At 46.9% G+C, this 17,814-nt stretch overlaps 1 protein-coding gene across 1 annotated transcript; it reads left to right on the top strand.

The window, feature by feature from the left end:
- Positions 1-8,463: 8,463 nt before the first annotated feature.
- LOC112931494 (sialic acid-binding Ig-like lectin 14) lies at positions 8,464-12,373 on the top strand. The gene is made up of 6 exons (XM_072757833.1): positions 8,464-9,010; positions 9,198-9,476; positions 9,634-9,681; positions 11,041-11,298; positions 11,615-11,750; positions 11,879-12,373. The coding sequence occupies exons 1-6, from the start codon at positions 8,509-8,511 to the stop codon at positions 11,919-11,921; spliced, it is 1,266 nt and encodes a 421-aa protein (XP_072613934.1). The 5' UTR covers positions 8,464-8,508; the 3' UTR covers positions 11,922-12,373.
- Positions 12,374-17,814: the final 5,441 nt, after the last annotated feature.

Below are 17,814 nucleotides of genomic sequence, written 5' to 3'. Positions count from 1 at the left end.
GCCCTGTGAGCAGTTGTCCCCCTCAGCCTCCCCTTCCCCCATGTCTGCCCTCCCCCCTGTTATCAGGAGAACAAGGAGAACAGCAGATCTGCCCCTTATCATGTATCTCCTGACGACTCCTCCTGCCCTGTCTTTTATTTTTCCTGACAACTGCTTATTTAGGTACTTCTGAACAGGTAATATATTCACATGGACAAACATTCAGAATGCACAGCAGAGTCTGTCCTCAGACACCCAGTCCCCTCCCGGGAAGTGACTGGTGTCCATAGGCTGCTCTGAGCCTTGGTGTGTTCGCCTAGAGGGGTCCTATGCTATCAGTAGTACAGACTGTCCACCTTCTTCTCTGTGACTGTGCACTGTTCCTTCCCACGGATGGATTCTGCTTCTGTGTGCATCTTCTTCTAATGGAAAATCATGGAATTCATTTTATTTTAATTGAAATGCTACAATCAAGACTCTTGTACCTAGTTTCTGATGTTTGTGCTTATGCCTTTGGGATAAATTCCTAAAAATTAAATACCTGGGTCATGTGTTGTATTTTTTTATTGGGATGTAATTGGCACATAACAATAAATCAGTTTCAGTTATATAATGAAATGATTAGATATTTGTAGATATTGCAAAATGATCACCACAATAATCTAGTTAACATCATCATACATAGTCACAAAATTCTTTTCTTGCTTTGAGGGCTTTAAGATCTGTTCTCTTTTTTTAAAGATTTTATTTATTTATTCATGAGAGACACACACACACAGAGAGGCAGAGACACAGGCAGAGGGAGAAGCAGGCTCCATGCGGGGAGCCCAATGTGGGACTCGATCCTGGGACCCCAGGATCACACCCTGAGCCAAAGGCAGCTGCTTAACCGCTGAGCCACCCAGGCATCCCATAAGATCTGTTCTCTTAGCAACTTTCAAATATGCAACACAGTATTGTTAACTATAGTCACCTTGTTGTACATTATATCCCTGGGACTTATTTATTTTATAACTGGAAGTTTATACTTTTTGACCTCCTTCACCCATTTTGCCCACCACCCTCCTACACCTGTTTCTGGTAACCACCAATCTGTTCTTTATATCTATGAACTTGATTTTGTCTTTCTTTTTTTTCTTCCTTTCTTTCTCTCTTTCTTTCTTTTGGGGAGGTGTGTTTTTCTTTTTCAGATTCCACATATAAGTGAGATCATATGTATTGCTTTTCTCTGACTTACTTCACTTGGCATAATGCCCTCAAGTTCCATCCATGTCCTCATAAATAATATGTCCTTCTTTCTTTTAATGGCTAGATAATATTCCCATATATATTCTATGATATATATATCATATGTATGATATATGATTTCTATATCTCTCACATTTTCTTTATCCATTCACCCATCAGTGGACACTTAGGGTGTTCCCATATCTTGGCTATTATAAATAATGTTGCCATGAACATGGGGGTCCAGTTTTCTTTTTGAATTAGTGTTTTCTTTTTTTTTTTTTTCAGATAAACACTCAGAAATGGGATTACTGGATCACATGATAGTTCTATTTTCATTGTTTGACGAAACTCCATAGCATTCTCATAGTTGTTGCACCAATTTATATACCCACTAACAATGCCCTGGGGGGTCTCCTTTTCTCCACCTTGTCTATTTTGGAGAATAAGGCCAGATTATTTACTGCCCACCAGCTCTCTGTCAGAATACAGGTGTGCCCTGGGGTGAACGTTCTAGATCTCTGACATCAGGTGAAAGCTGGAATCTCCAGGGAGTTTTAATTAGCATTTCTCTTATTATAAATGATGTTGCACATGATTTTATATAATGACAAGTCATTTGTGTTTCTTTTCTCTTTTTTCTTTTTTTAAGTAGGCTCCATGCCCAATGTGGGGCTTGAACTCAGCACCCTGAGATCAAGAGTTGCACGTTCTACCAACTGAGCTGTGGGGAGCTTCTGTGCTTCTTTAATTTTGGCAAGTCTTTGCTCATATTCTTTGCTCAGTCTTCTACTGTGTGACTCGACTTTTATTATTCATTTTTGGACATTTTTTTTCAAGTTAGAGAAATTAGCTGTTTTTCTGTAATAGGAGTTGCAAGCACTTAACTGGGTATGCCACTGTGATTGTTTGTTTGGGTTTTTTGTTTGGTTTTGTTTTGGATGGTCAATGATTTTTTGGTGCTTGGGGATCTATTCATATCTGTAGTAAACATTTATCAATCTTTTCTCTTACAGCTCTGCTTTTTCCCACTTTGAGTTCATAAAAACAAACTCTCTGCCTTTCCTCCTGTGCCCTGCTCTCTGAAGGCTTGCCTCCACTCCACACACTCTAGTTCTGACTCTGCAGGTCTTATTATATTTTCTCTGGGCACACTCAGGCCTTGGTCATCTTTGCATTCTCTAGTCTTCCTTCTTGCAATGCCCTGCCACAGCCCTATCATCATTTGGCTGTCCCTGCTTGCCCCTCCCACTTGACTTCAGAAGCTGCCTCCTCCAGGAGGCCCTCCAGGAGGAGACTTGCCAGTCTCATTTTGTTGCCATCTGCAGGGCCTGCCCAGCTCCGTGTCACTAACACCTCAACATGAGTCGTGTGGTATTGGGAGCTCCTGGGTCCCTGTTCCCCACCAGACTGTGAGTTTCTAAGAGTGAGCCCCCTCAGAGATACTGCATTAAATCAGTAAACTCGTGTCAGGTGAAAATATAAGTAAAAGGACAGAGTTTTCTGGGTCAGTCTGAGTTCTGAATGAAGGACCTGGAATTTAGGGTAGGGCTGACAATGTGCATGGGTATCTTGAAAGCCCAAGACCCTCTGTCTGTGCTTCCTGGGGCCTACCTCCAGCCAGATTCCATCAGGGCAGGGATGAATCTGCATCAATGAGTGCAGAGAAAGAAGGACCTAGGCAGCATCTTATGTTCACTCCTCCTCTCTGGGTTCCTCTCTGAGTCTTGATCTATCTCAGGCTATGTCTATGTGCCCGACTCTATCCCTCTCTGCTGGTCTCCATTTGCATCCATCTGCTTTCTCTCAACCTCTTTGTCTCTTTTACCCTCTGTCTCTTTCTCCAGCACCCACAGTCCTTGGAGAACAGTTTGTCTCTTTCAGTCGTAGAGGCCTAATATCTGCACCTGGTCTGTGTGATCAACAGCAACCCCCCACCAGAAGACTGGGCTGTACCTGGGGCAGCCTGACCCTGAGTGTCTCAGTGTCTCACAGCCCTCTCCACCCTGGGGTGCTGACACTACCACAGGTACACAAGGGAGATGAAGGAGGATTCACCTGTTGAGCTCAGATGCTGTGAGTTCCCAGCCCGTCTTCCCCGAGTGTCTCTCTGAGGAGTGAGTGTCCAGGGACTGCACACTGGACTTTAATGCCAGTGCCCTTCAGCTCCCTGGACCCTGAGCAGGCAGTCCCAGAGCCCTCTATCCAACTGCTGGTAGGGCACGGGGTGGGGTGAAGCCCAGATGCAGGTGGTCCCACATCCAGGGGTGCAGCAAGGCCTTGAGAACCAATGTCCAGAGCCCTGCTGGGAGCAAAGGACATAGGGTTGTAGTTAACCACATGAACACTCCCCCAGGGGAAGGGGAGGCATGAGGAGGGCGGGGACATGTGGCTGAGTCCCAGAACCAGTGAGGAGGGACTGAACAGGTCAGAGAGCAGGGCAGGCAGGAGGCCCACCAGGGGGGGAGGATTCCACTGGGTGTGCAGATGGAATGTGCCTCCTGGGCTCAAGGTGATCTGGGGACCAGACCTGCCCTCTCCTACCTCAATCACTCACTTCCAACCCCTTAACTGGGAACACGGGTGAGTCAGTTCACCCTGCACCACCACAGGTAGACTGAAAGACCCTGGTCTCTTCTCTCAGACTGAGGTTCCTCAGGAAGGAGACAGCCAGGCCTGCAGGGGGCATGGAGGAGGCAAATACCATCCCCAGTTAATCCCTCAGCTGAGCGATGTGGGCAGCTCACCATCCAACATCCCACCAACACCTCCCCCAGGATGGCCCCAGGATTGTTCCACTCAGCATGGCCAGAGCTGAGCTGCCACATTCCTCCCAAGCCCACTTCTCTGCTGGGTTTCCCTCACATGGCTGACCTGGCCCCCATCTCTAACACCAGAACCGGGGTGTGGCTCTCCACCACGACCTCCCGCCTTTCTGCCTGATCCAGTACCTCACTCAATCTTGCCCATCCTCCCTCCTAAGCTCATCCTGATGCTGGTCTCCTCCCCATCCTGACCCTGCTTATTCCTGTGGCCTCCTCTCTTCTCTGGGCCTCTAACCCACCTGCCTCCTGCCTCCCTCCCTCTCCTCAACACACCAAGCCCTTGGGAGATGTTTAGCGTCCACTTCCTCCCCATCATGAACAGCTATGATTCCTCTCCAGAGCCAAGACTGAGGTGCAAACAGTGGATTTGAAGGCCAGGCTTGGTCCATCCTCCACTGGACCCTCCACCCAGATCTCTACCTCTCCCTGCATCTTGCAATGTCTCCACACACAGCTGGACCAGGGCCTTCATGACTGTGAGACTTTGCATATGCTGTTCCTTCTCATGAAATGCCCTTTCCTCCCCATTTTTGCATCTCCAGAGCCTGATCATATTCAGGGTCAGTATTAAATACCACCCACCTGTGTGTGTGTGTGTGTGTGTGCCCGTGTGTATATATATATACACACATGTAGTTGTATGGTTTTGAATGGAAGAATGATATTCAGTCATTTATTCATAGACTCATTCAGCAAATACACCTGCTATGTGCCAGCCTTGTTATAGGTGCCAGAGGTACATCTATAAATACAGCTTCAAAATTCTCTGTCATCCAAAGGACTTGAATAGATGTTCTGCAAAGAAGATATACAAATGCCCAAGGATAACATGAAATAATAATTAACATCATTAGTCACTAGAGAAATGCAAGTCAAAACCATAGTGAAGCAATACTTCACATCCATTAGGACAGATCTCCTTGAAAAAAGAAGAAAAAGAAAAAAAGGTAACAAGTGTTGGCAAAGACATGGACAAATGGGAACCCACACACTTTGCTTGTGGGAATGAGAAATGGTGCAGCCTTGTGGAAAACTCTTTGGAATCTCCTTTAAAAGTTAAAGAGAAATCAGGATGCCTGGGTAGCTCCATTGGATAGTATCTGACTCTTGATTTCAGCTCAGGTCATGATCTCAGTGTTGTGGGATCGAGCCCCATGTCAGGCTCCTTGCTGGATGGGGAGTCTGCTTGTGACTCTCTCTCTCCCTCTGCCTCTCCCCCTGCTTATGCAGTCTTTCTCTCTCTTTCTCAAATAAATGAATACATTTTTATATATTTTTAAGGTTTTATTTATTTATTCATGAGAGACATAGAGAGAGAGGCAGAGACATAGGCAGAGGGAAAAGCTGGCTTGCCGCATGGAGCCAGATGTGGGACTTGATCCCAGGATCCTAGGATCACGGCCTGAACCAAAGGCAGATGCTCAACTGCTGAGCCAACAGGCATCCCATAAATAAATCTTCAAAAATAAATTAAACAGGGATCCCTGGGTGGCTCAGCGGTTTAGGGCCTGCCTTCAGCCTAGGGTGCGATCCTGGAGTCCTGGGACCGAGTCCCACAACGGGCTCCCTGCATGGAGCCTGCTTCTCTCTCTGCCTGTGTCTTTGCCTCTCTCTCTCTCTCTCTCTCTCTCTCTCTCGTGTGTGTGTGTGTGTGTGTGTGTGTGTGTGTCTTATGAAAAAATAAATAAAATCTTTAAAAAAAAAAAATTAAACAGAATTACTGTATGACCCAGCACTGCATTCCCAGGTATATACTCAAGGAAATTGAAAGCATCACCTAAAACAGATACTTGTGGATCATTGTTCATAGTAGCATTACTCACGGTAACAATGGAACCAGTCCTGATGTCCATCATCAGAAAAATGGATGAGCCAACTACAGTGTAGACACATAATGGAATATCATGCAGCCACAATAGGGATTACCCTTGAAAACCATATGCTAAAGGAAAAAAACAGACACAAAAGGACAAACACTGTTTGATTCTGCTTATCTGAGCTACCCAGAACAGGCAAGCTCATGGAAACCGAAAGTAGAATAGGAGTTGTTCTGAGTTTGGGGATGGGGGTGGGTGGAGGTTGTTGGGCAACTGTGCAGAGTTTCTGTTGGGGATGATGAAAAAGTTTTGGAAAGAGTTGGTGGTGATAGTTGCACAACATTGTGAGTGTACTTAGTGTCTCTGAATTGTACCTTATACAATGTTAAAAATGGCAAATTTCGGGACACTTGGGTGACTCTGGTTAAGCATCTGCTTTTGGCTCAGGTCGTGATCCCGGAGTCCTGGGATCAAGTTCCATAATAGGCTCCCTGGAGGGAGCCCACTTCTCTGTCTGCCTATGTCTCTGCCTCTCTCTGTGTGTCTCTCATGAATAAATAAATAAAATCTTTTTTATAAAAAGATCCTGGGTCTCCAGGATCACACCCTGGGCCGAAAGAGTCGCTAAACCGCTGAGCCACCCAGGCTGCCCAATAAATAAAATTTTCTTAAAAAAAGCAAGTTTTATTTTGTGAGTGTTTTACCACAAAACAAAACAAAACAAGGGAACACTAAGCACATCTGTCATCAAGGTTCTGTTCTTATGAGACAAGAATAAAAAAGTAAATAATAAATAAAAATAGAGTATGTCACATATTCATAGAGGCCTGGAGAAAAAGCTCTCAGGGAAAGGAGCATGCGGTGCCTTGGGCTGGGTTTTCTGGAGCTGAGAGGTTGTGGAGGTTATGTTTGAACTAAGACTCCAATGTAGGAAGAAGCAGACTCTTTGCTTGCCTAAAAGGAATCCTCTTAGGGGAGCAGTGAGTGCAGTAGCTCCGAGACTGGCAGCACAGAAGTGCAAAGGTGAGGGAGCCCGGAGGATGATGCAGGTCCCGTGGAAGACCACTGCAGACCACTGCAACCTTCAAGGAGAGCAGACACATGCTGGGACCCTCATTTAGGAGGATCCCCATGGCTACTCAGTTCAGAATCAGCCAGACTGGGTCCGTGGGAGCAAAAAACAGATGTGGCACAGCCCTGGGGGTGGGGGGTGGTTGTCCAGGTGCGCTGGGCCAAGGATACACTGCAAGTGGGAGAATATTTCTAGATATATTCTGAAGGTCAAGCTAACAGCATGTTCTAATGGAGGAGGGGGTGGGGGATAGAGAAGAGCAAAAATGATGCCCAGTATCTCCCCTGAGCAGCTGGAAGGGCAGAGTCCTCTTATGGGGCGGACTTCAGAGAGCTGGGTTTTGAGGATGATGCTCATTCTGAGAAGCCACTTGACATCCAACTGGGGATGTCAGGGAGGGCTGAGTTTGAACGTCCAGAATCACAAGAGTAGTCACAGCTAGCTTGACGTGGTAATAGAGAAGGTTCACAAAAGGGTATGGCCTTTCCTCAAGAAATTAGTAATAGAATTGCCATATAATCTGGTAATTCCACATCTGGGTGCATATGCAAAAGAATTGAGAACAAGGGGCAGCTTGGGTGGCTAAGTAGCTTAGCACCACCTTCAGTCCAGGGCGTGACCCTGGAGACCCAGGATCGAGTCCTACGTCAGGCTCCCTGCACGGAGCCTGCTTCTCCCTCTGCCTGTGTCTCTGCCTCTCTCTCTCTGTGTCTCTCATGAATAAATAAAATCTTAAAAAAAAAAAATGTCAAATTCCTGAAGACAAAGCATGCAACAGTGGTTGCAGGGACTGGGAGGAGAGGGGAATGGGGAGTTGTTCTTTAATGGGTATAGTTCAAGTTTTGCAGCTTGAAGAGAGTTGTTCTTGTTTACTACATGTCAAAAATAATCTCGTACTCGTATTTTTAGAAAATACCTAAGGACACATGGCAAAGTCACAGGTGCCTGCAGCTCTGAACCCCCTAGGGACAGTACTGTGTGGCTGGGGAGGAAGTGGCACCCTGGGTGGGGACCATGTCACAAGGTGGACCAGGTTAGGCCCAACTGGCTTGTCTCCAGGTCCCCCAACACAGATGTTCACTAAGTATTTGGGGAATGAATGAATGAATGAATGGCTCCTGCCTTCACTACACCCAGGACTCCTTCTTTTCTTCTGCTCCAGACACTCACACAAACCTAAAGAATCCTTTAGAACCTGGAAGCTCTAGATGAAGCTGTGACCCCTCCAGATCTAGCCAGGAACGGACTAGCTCCCAGGTATAGACAATGCTGCTCAGACAATCACCTCAGTTGGAGGTCGAGGAGACTCACTGTGTCTCATGCCTCACATGTCCTCAGAAATCCCAGTCCAGGCTCTGGTGCCATAGGGAAGTGCCAAGATGGGGGCAGGACACGCGGTCAGGTGCTGGCCTCTCCTTCCTGGGGAGGGCGTCTCCTGGGTCTCTGGCCAGGAAATGTGGCAGGCTCTGTGCAGAGAGGGGGCCAGCTCTGGGGCTGCAGTTCCTCTTCTGAGAACCACCAGGACTCAGGCTCCTCCCTGGCACCTCTCCTTCACCCACAAGAAGCCCACACACCCTCCATCTCAAATATGCTGCTGCTGCCGCTGGTGCTGCCCTTGCTGTGGGCAGGTGAGTGGGCCCAGGGGAAGAGGCTGGGCAGGCAGAAGCCACTGCCTCCATTGCCTCCACTGGCTCCATTCCCTCCAGGGTTCTCTAATTCCGATTCGAGGTACTGGCTGCAAGTTCAGGAGTCCCTGACAGTGCAGGAGGGCCTATGTATCTCTGTGCCCTGCAATTTCTTCTACCCCAAGAATGGCTGGGCTGACTCTGACCCTGTTCATGGCTACTGGTTCCGGGAAGGGGCCTCTACGTCCCAGGATGCTCCAGTGGCCACAAACAACCCACATCGTAAAGTACAGGAGGGGACCCAGGACCGATTCTGCCTCCTTGGAAACCCCCTGGAATATGACTGCTCCCTGGAGATCAAAGATGCACAGAGAAGGGACTCGGGGACATACTTCTTCAGGGTGGAGAGAGGGTCTTATGTGAGATATAATTACCTACAGAACCAGCTCTCCGTGCATGTGACAGGTAAGAAATGGGGCCAAGAAAAGGACATATGCCACATGCATGGGTCCTGAGGGCTCCTGTGGCAGGACTAGGAGGGGATCCCTGATTTCCATCCTGTCTGGGGAGGAGACAGCTGGCCTGGGGGTAGAGGCTGCTTCTAGGGGCACACTCAGGTACCATCTCCAGGATCTGTCTCTCTCCTCCTCAGCTCTGACAAAGACACCGGACATCCACATCCAAGAGCCCCTAGAATCTGGCCACCCCAAGAACATTACCTGTAGCGTGCCATGGGTCTGTAAGAGGGGAACACGCCCCACATTCTCCTGGATCGGGGTCACCCTCACCTCCCGGGGCTCCAAGAGTCGCTACACGTCTGTGCTCACCCTCACACCAGGGCCGCAGGACCACGGCACCAACCTTACCTGTCGAGTGACCTTCCCTGGAGCTGGTGTGAGCACAGAGAAGACCATCCAGCTAAACGTGTCTTGTGAGTGCTAGGGAGGGGGAGGCAGGGCTTGAGTGGGATACTTGGGAAGAATTCTTAGAGCCACAGAATCAAGATGGAGCAAACACCCAGGCTCCATCCCCTCGCTCACGGCCACCTCATCATACTGCAGATGGCCAATTTTTTGTTTCTGTTTCAGATGCTCCACACAACCTGACCATCCTCATCTTCAGGGGAAACAGCACAGGTGGGAGAGGTCTGAGGCACAACTGACATCTCAGAGGTCAAATAAGGGAATGTTGCAAGGGTCTGACGGGATGAAGCTCCATTGCTCATTAATCGCTCCCTGATCCCAAATCCGCCTCACCCCACCACCTGGCTGGACTCTCTGGGGTCACTCTGAATCCTAGCTGACCACTCACTGTCACCATGGCTGCTTTCTCTCCCCTGATCTCTCTCCTCTCATTTTCCCATCGGACCCTTTTCATGATTCTCCACTCTCCCCGTGGCCATGACATCTCTGTCCCACCAGGAGCCTTAGATACAAGTTCCTATAGCTGGGCACTGGGCCCCTGGCTGCTTTCTGCATGACGCCGTGAATAAGCCTGTGCCCTGGTGCTTCCAGTCCTGTGTCTGCCCAGGGATCCTCCCAGTCTCTGTCCATCTCTGTCCAGTCCAGATCATCCTGAGCCCCCTCTGCTACCTTGGGGAGGCCTTTCCCACCTGAGCACCCTGAGTCCATATCCTGGAAGTCACTTTATTTATTTTTAAAAGATTTTATTTATTTATTCATGAGAGACACACACACACAGAAGCAGAGACACAGGCAGAGGGAGAAGCAGGCTCCATGCAGGGAGCCCAATGTGGGACTTGATCCCAGGAATCCAGGATCACGCCCCGGGCCGAAGGCAGGTCTCAACCGCTGAACAACTCAGGCATCCCTGGAAGTCACTTTAGACATTTCTGTGCCCCACCCAATGCTCCCCACAACCAGCAAGTTTTGCAAACTCAACTTCAGGAAAATGTCTTAAGTGGCTCTCTTTCTCCATCCCCACGGCAGCAGCCCCACCTCGGGCCTCCACCTTCTCTTACCTGGACATGGTGAGACCACCTGCATCTGGACCAGCTTCCTCTCTGGCCTGCCAGTCTCTGCCCCCATCCCCACCGTCCCCTGTAGCCCACCCTGGCCCAAAGGTGCCTCCACCTGCCCTAGATCTGGCCCTGTTCCTCCCCTGTCTAGACCCTCCCATGGTTCCCTGTGGCTCTCAGAGGAAAGCCTGGGAGCAACACCTGTGTGCGAGTCTCCAGGTCAGACCTACGTGTGTCCATGCCCCTCTTCAGAATCATACATCAAAGGGCACCGCCTCCTGGGATGTTCTCTGCCATGTCCAGACATGCCAGCTCTCGCTCAGGGAGCCATTCACCTGTCCTGGGCTCTTTGGGCACCATTCCTTCTCCCCACCCCACCAGATGGCTCATCACTCTTACTTGCCTTTGCTGGTAACACTTGTCTGAGAGACACTATTTTCTACACCCGTGTCTGTGGAAGGCCAGAGGGAGAGAAGGGGTCCTCAGCTGTGCCCTTCTGGCTCTGTCTGTCCCCTAGTACCAGAGGCCCTGGGCAATGCCACCTCTCTGCAAGTTCAGAAGGGCCAGTCTCTGCGCCTGGTCTGTGATACTGACCACAAGTTCCCTGTGATGCTGAGCTGGTCCCGAGGAAGCCTGACTCTAAGCCCCTCCAAGCCCTCGGATCCCAGGGTCCTGGAGCTGCCCCGGCTGGTCCTGGGCGATGAAGGAGAATTCACCTGCCGAGCTCAGCACTTGTGGAACTCCTACCACGTCTCCCTGAACCTAGTTATGCAGGGTGAGTATGTGCCGGACACCTGCATTCTGACAGGGGGCTGTGAATGGGACTAAGGTGTGGAATTCAGGAAACTCCCTCTCAGTGAGTGGGTGGCTCAGTCGGTTAGGCATCTGCCTTTGGCTCGGGTCATGATCTCAGGGTCCTGGAATTGAGTCTATCATTGGGCTCTGCTCAGAGGGGAGTCTGTTTCTCCCTTTGCTTCTCCCTCTGCCTCTTTCTCTGTGATTGTCTGGCTCTCACTCTCTGTCAAATAAACAAATCTTTTTTTTTTAAAAGGAAACTCACTCTCCTCCTCCTCTCTCTCCTCCTCCTCTAGGTACCTCCAGTTCCTGTCCCCAGAACTCAGGGGAGCAGGGGGGCACCTGGCCTCTGGTCCTCACCCTGATCAGAGGGGCCCTCATGGGGGCTGGCTTCCTTTCCACCTATGGCCTCACCTGGATCTACTATACCAGGTGAGAAGTCCTTTCTCACAGCATCCCAGATTTTGGGACACCTTGGGTGGTTTCACTCTTCTTGTCCTCTCCAGAGCAAGCTACCCACAGAACTGGCCTCTTATCTCAGAACTGTGTTTCCCCTACAGGTTCAGAGGCTCCAAAGAGGGTAAGTCTGCAAGTTGTAACTGAGGATCTGTCAAACCACAGTATCCTAGACTCACCCCTGCATTGCTCTGTGGAACAAGGAAATACTAGAGGACTCGACCCCACCTCCTCTCCAGAAATAATGCCTCTTCACCTCTGATCCTTAAGATTCTTCCTGATGGTTCCACATCCATGGTGGGGAGGGTGAATGAGGACATAGACAGATTTTTTTGTTATTATTAATTGAATTATGTATGCTCCATGTAATATTTTGCTTCTGTGTGCTTATTGTAATTTGATTTGGATAAGCCCAAAATTCAACCCCATAATATATTGTTATAAATCTCATAATATTTCTCAAAGCAGTGAATTTTAGGACTGCCTGGGTGGCTCAGTGGTTGAGCATCTGCCTTTGGCTCAGGGCATGATCCTGGAGCCCTGGGGTCGAGTCCCAAATCAGGCTCCCTGCATGGAGCCTGCTTCTTCCTCTGTCTATGTCTTTGCCTCTCTCTCTCTGTATCTCTTGTGAATAAATAAATAATCTTAAAAAAAATAGCTAAGCAGTGAATTTTAAAGAGATTTTTTAAATTAGAAAAATAAACTATTTCATATTTATCCACATATTAACCATTCAGTAGCTTTTCATTCCTTCGTATACCTTCAGGTTTCACTTTCCTTTTGCCTGAATCTATCTTTCTTGAGATTGTAGGTATGCTGGTGGCGAATTCTCTCAGCTGTTATTTATCTAGAGGAGTTTCTGTTTCCCTTAGCTTGCAAAGATATTTTTTGTGGGATAAAGAACTTTAGGGTAACATTTTCTTCCCTTTCAGTTCTTCAAATTCTTTTGTCTTTCATAGTTTCTTGTGAGAATTCTGTAAAGTTTTTCCTTCCTTCCTTCCTTCCTTCCTTCCTTCCTTCCTTCCTTCCTTCCTTCCTCCTTCCTTCCTTCCTTCCTTCCTTCCTTCCTTCCTTCCTTCCTTCCTTCCTTTTTTTTTCATCTGTAGTTTGTCTTTTTCTCTACCCAGTTTTAATATTTTCTCTTTTTTCCCCTCGGTTTAAATAATTTGACTAATATATGCCTTGGTGTGTGTGTGTGTGTGTGTGTGTGTGTGTGTGTGTGTGTGTTGAGAAGGGACAGGGAGAAAGGAAGAAAGATATTATCCTGTTTGGCATTTGCAGAGTACCTTGAGTCTGTGGTTTTACAATTACAATCAAATTTGTAAAAGTGAAGCCAATATTTATTTAAATGTATATATATATATATATATTTTTTTTTTTCTATTCTTCCTTTCTCTCATCTTCTCTGAGCCTCTCCTTTTACATATGTTATGTGGCCTGATGCTATCTCACAGGGCCCTGAACATCTGTTTGCCATTTTACAGACCCTTCCCCGCTCTGTCTGCTGTTCGAACAGGATCTACTGCTACATCTCCAAGTTTGCTGATCATTCTTCTACAACGTTGAATCTATTGTTTATCTCATTCAATGGAACTCTCATTGCAGATAATGTATTTTCTTCTTTAAAAGTTACATTTCTTGGGGGCACCTGAGTGGCTCAGTCATTTGGTATCCATCTCTTGATTTTGGCTCAGGTCATGATCTCAGGGTCATGAGATCCAGCCCTGCACTGGGCTCTGTCCTTAGCAGAGTCTGCTTGAGATTTTCTCTTCCTTTCCCTCCACCCTCCCCCTGCTCTTTCACACACACATGTATGTGCTTTCCTCTCTCAAATAAATAAATAAACTCTTTTTAAAAAGTCACATTTCCAGGACACCTGGGTGGCTCAGTGGTTGAGTGTCTGCCTTTGGCTCAGGTCATGATCCAGGGGTCCTGAGATTGAGTCCTGCATTGGGCTCCCCTCAGGGAGCCTGCTTCTTCTTCCGCCTATGTCTCTGCCTCTCTCTCTCTGTGTGTCTCTCATGAATAAACAAATAAAAATCTTTTTAAAGATTTTTTTTTATGTGGCTGACTGCTTGGTTTTGTTTTATTCCTTTATTTATTTATTTATTTATTTATTTATTTATTTATTTACTTACTTATTTTTAAAGATTTTATTTTTTTATTCATGAGAGACAGAGAGAGAGAGAGAGGCGGAGACACAGGCAGAAGTAGAAGCAGGCTCCATGCAGGGAGCACGATGTGGGACTTGATCCCGGGTCTCCAGGATCACGCCCTGGACCAAAGGTGGCCTAAACTGCTGAGCCACCCCGGCTGCCCTAAAAATCTTTTTAAAAAGTTACACATCCTGTTTTTAATATTACACTTCTTTGCTCATTATATAATGGTAATTTTTTCCTTTACATCCTTCAATATTTCCGGCACATACTTGTAATAACTCTTTTAATGTCTTTGTCTCCTAGTTCTGCCCTCTGTGTCATGTCTGACTCTGATTCCACTGGAGGACTTTTCTCTTGTTGAGTGTGTTTCTCATGTGTTCATATTTCTTTCTGTGTCTAGTAATTTTCGTTGAATACTGGAAATTATCAATTTTATGTGGCTGACTGCTTGGTTTTGTTGTATTCCTTTATTTATTTGTTTATTTTTAAAGATTTTATTTATTTATTCATGAGAGACACACACAGAGAGAGGCAGAGACACAGGCAGAGGGAGAAGCAGGCTCCATGCAGGGAGCCCGACGCGGGACTGATCCCGAGATTCCAGGATCACGCCCTGGGCCAAAGGCAGGCGCCAAACCGTTGAGCCACCCAGGGATCCCCTGTTATATTCCTTTAAAAACACTGGTCATTTTTTTAAAAGCAGTTCAGTTACTTGCATGTTGGACCAATTTTTAAAAATATTTATTTATTTGACAGAGAGAGAATGAAAAAGCACAAGCAGGAGGAGGGGCAGAGAGAGAGGGAGAACAGGCTCCCTGCTGAGCAGAGAGACCCATGTAGGGCTCAATTCTAGGACCCTGGGATCATGACCTGAGCTGAAGGCAGGTGCTTAACTGACTGAGTCACCCAGGCACCTCTGGGCCATATTCCTAAGATTCTTTAATTTTCAGCTCCTCCTAAGACAGGTCTAGTGTTTGACTAATTTTCTTTCACTTGAATGCCATGGCCCTTTTGGTGATTTTACTGAATGCCCCATGGATTCAAGAAGGTATTTTCACTCTGGCTGGAGGGAATATACACAAGACCAAGCCCTTTGTGAGCACTGGGAATCTCCCATCTAATAACTCTCCAGTAATTATTCTCCCCTTAGAAATTACTCAGGGCACCTGGGTGGCTCAGTGGTTGAGCAACTGCCTTTGGTTCAGGTCGTGATCCCAGGGTCCTGGGATCAGAGTCCCACTTCAGGCTCCCTTCAGGGAGCCCACTTCTCCCTCTGCCTGTGTCTCTGCCTCTCTCTGTGTGCCTCTCGTGAATAAATAAATAGAATCTTTAAAATATATATATTCTCATTTGGCCTCATTGGGTTTTACCCTGTGCACATGCAGATTGTTATTTTGCCAACCACTCAAGGACCTTTCTTGGAGACCTTGAACCCTTTCTTCACAATACTCTCTATTATCTGAAACTCTGACCTACATATGTTAGCTATGTCAGTCTCCTTATCCCTCAAGTGTGTCTCTTCAACCCAGTGAAGTTTCAGTCCTCCTCCCTTTTTTAAAGATTTTATTATTTATTCATGAGAGACAGAGAGACAGAGACACACAGGCAGAGGGAGAAACAGGCTCCATGCCGGGAGCCTGATGTGGGACTTGATCCCGGGACTCCAGGATCACGCCCTGGGCTGAAGGCAGGTGCGAAACTGCTAAGCCACCCAGGGATCCCCATTTTCAGTCCCTTTTATTATGACCTCATCCCCTTCTCACTCTGCTAGTTGCAAACAACTGCCTCACAAAAAACCTGGGTGATTTTATGGTTCACCTCATTTTTGTCCTTCTCTCAAGGATCACAGTTCTTCCCTGCCTGTGCTTCACGTATGAAAACAGAGGCTTCTTATATTTTGTTTGGCATTCCAGTTTTTTACAGGAGGAGAATTCTGGACCCTATACTCTCTTATGCTAAGGAGCAGAAGTCCCCAGCAGACCTTTTTTTTCTTCTTAAGATTTTATCCATCCATTCATGACAGACACACAGAGAGAGGCAGAGACAGGCTGAGGGAGAAGCAGACTCCCTGAAAGGAGCCCGATGTGGGACTAGATCCCGGATCCCGGGATCACGCCCTTAGCCAAAGGCAGACACTCAACCACTGAGCCACCCAGGTGTCCCCACAGCAGACTTTTAATAACTGCTTTATGGAGGTATAGCTGATACAGTGTAAAATTAATTCATTGTAAATGTACAGTTCAATGATTCTTGGGTAAATTTATAGTTATATAGTCATTGTCACACATTTTCATTAGCCTAAAGAGGACCCTTATGCCCATTTGCAATAAATACCTCTCCCTTCACAGCTCCAGGAAATCATCGATCTGCTTTCAATCTCTAATGAACTGATGAACTGTTTTTATAAATATACATATACATGGAATCACATAATATAAAGTCTGTTGTGTCTGCTATCTTTCACTAAGTATCACATTTCTGAGGTTCAACCACGTTAGAGCACACACTAATAGCTAATGACATTTTGTTCTCAATATTATTACACTGTGTGAGTATATACCACATTTCATTTATGTGTTCACCAGTTAATGGACATTTCAATCATTCCCAGTTTTGGCTTTTAAGAATAATGTTGCTGGTTCCACTTCCATCCCTATTCCAGTTCAGGATAATGGAAACTCTATTCCAGGTAGGTAGAGCAAGAACACAAGGCTTCCTCTCCTCCAAGTCCCAAGTCGAGAATTATGGTACCCTCCCAGGAAAGGGCAGGCTGCCAGTACTTTTCATTCCCTGCCAGCTGTGTGTTAAAGGGACTAAATATCAGGTGAATATAGCTGAGAAGGTAGGGGCTCTCTTCCTCAAGCTGCTCCTTATCCACATGGCCAAGACTCTAGCTCTGAACACTGGCATTGATAGGAAAGGGCATGATGGGCAGTATTTTCTAGAGTCAGAAATGTTCGATTACCTTGGTAAGGGTTTTAGTTAGATGAATATATGCCAGCTTACCAAGTGATGTCTCAGCTCCAATAGGTATCTGTCTTAGTCAGTTCAGGCTGCTTTAAAGAGCACTACAGACTGGATAGTTTACAGACATCAGAAATTTATTTCTCACAGTTTTGAAGGCTGAGAAATCCAAGATCAACGTACCAACATATCTGGCACCTGGTGAGAGCACATGTCCTGGTTCACAGGGACAAGGGTACTTTCTGCAGTCTCTTTTGTAAGGGCACAAATCTCATTCAGGAAATGATCCTCACAACCAAATCATCTCCCAGATGTCCCCTCTCCGAATACCAATGCACTGGGGAATAGGGCTTCAGCATATGAATGTTGGGAGGAATACAACATTCAGTCCATAACAAAGGTTAAAGCTGTAATTGATAAATATTCTGCAGTCAATCATGTTATCCTGGACTGGGGTGGGGATGGGGGCTATGTCGTCATTTTGTGGCTTAGACAATGTGTCTGTGTTAAGGCATGACTATGGAGTAGTCTTATCCTTATCTTATTCTACTCCAGTCACAAAGTGGGTTTGTCTGGTGTGAAATCCTGTGAAATCATTTATATTTAATAGGAGAACACCAGGGCCTGCCTGTCAATGCCAGCAGGGGCTGCTTTACACTTTATTAAAGGGAAAAAAATTAAAGTATTGGAGTAAAGAGATAGTAAGCTGGGGAAGTAAACAGGAACCAGATCACAGAGAGCCTTAGGTCTTCACGTAAAGAGTTGGTATTTCACTTTGGAAAATAGGTAGTTGGAGATCCGTCGGTGGCTCAGTGGTTTTGCGCCTGCCTTTGGCCCAGGGCGTGATCCTGGAGTCCTGGGATCGAGTCCCACATCAGGCTCCCTGCATAGAGCTTGCTTCTCTCTCTGCCTGTGTC

Source organism: Vulpes vulpes, chromosome 1 (genome assembly GCF_048418805.1).
Source record: "Vulpes vulpes isolate BD-2025 chromosome 1, VulVul3, whole genome shotgun sequence".
In the NCBI taxonomy this organism is placed as follows: domain Eukaryota; kingdom Metazoa; phylum Chordata; class Mammalia; order Carnivora; family Canidae; genus Vulpes; species Vulpes vulpes.
This window is presented reverse-complemented; position numbering and strand designations above follow the sequence as displayed.

Coding starts and splice junctions, on each gene's coding strand:
- LOC112931494 (XM_072757833.1), top strand. CDS start 8,509: ATGCTGCTGCTGCCGCTGGTGCTGCCCTTGCTGTGGGCAGGTGAGTGG. Junction 9,011..9,197: donor GCTCTCCGTGCATGTGACAG/GTAAGAAATGGG, acceptor TCTCCTCCTCAG/CTCTGACAAAGACACCGGAC. Junction 9,682..11,040: donor CTTCAGGGGAAACAGCACAG/GTGGGAGAGGTC, acceptor TCTGTCCCCTAG/TACCAGAGGCCCTGGGCAAT.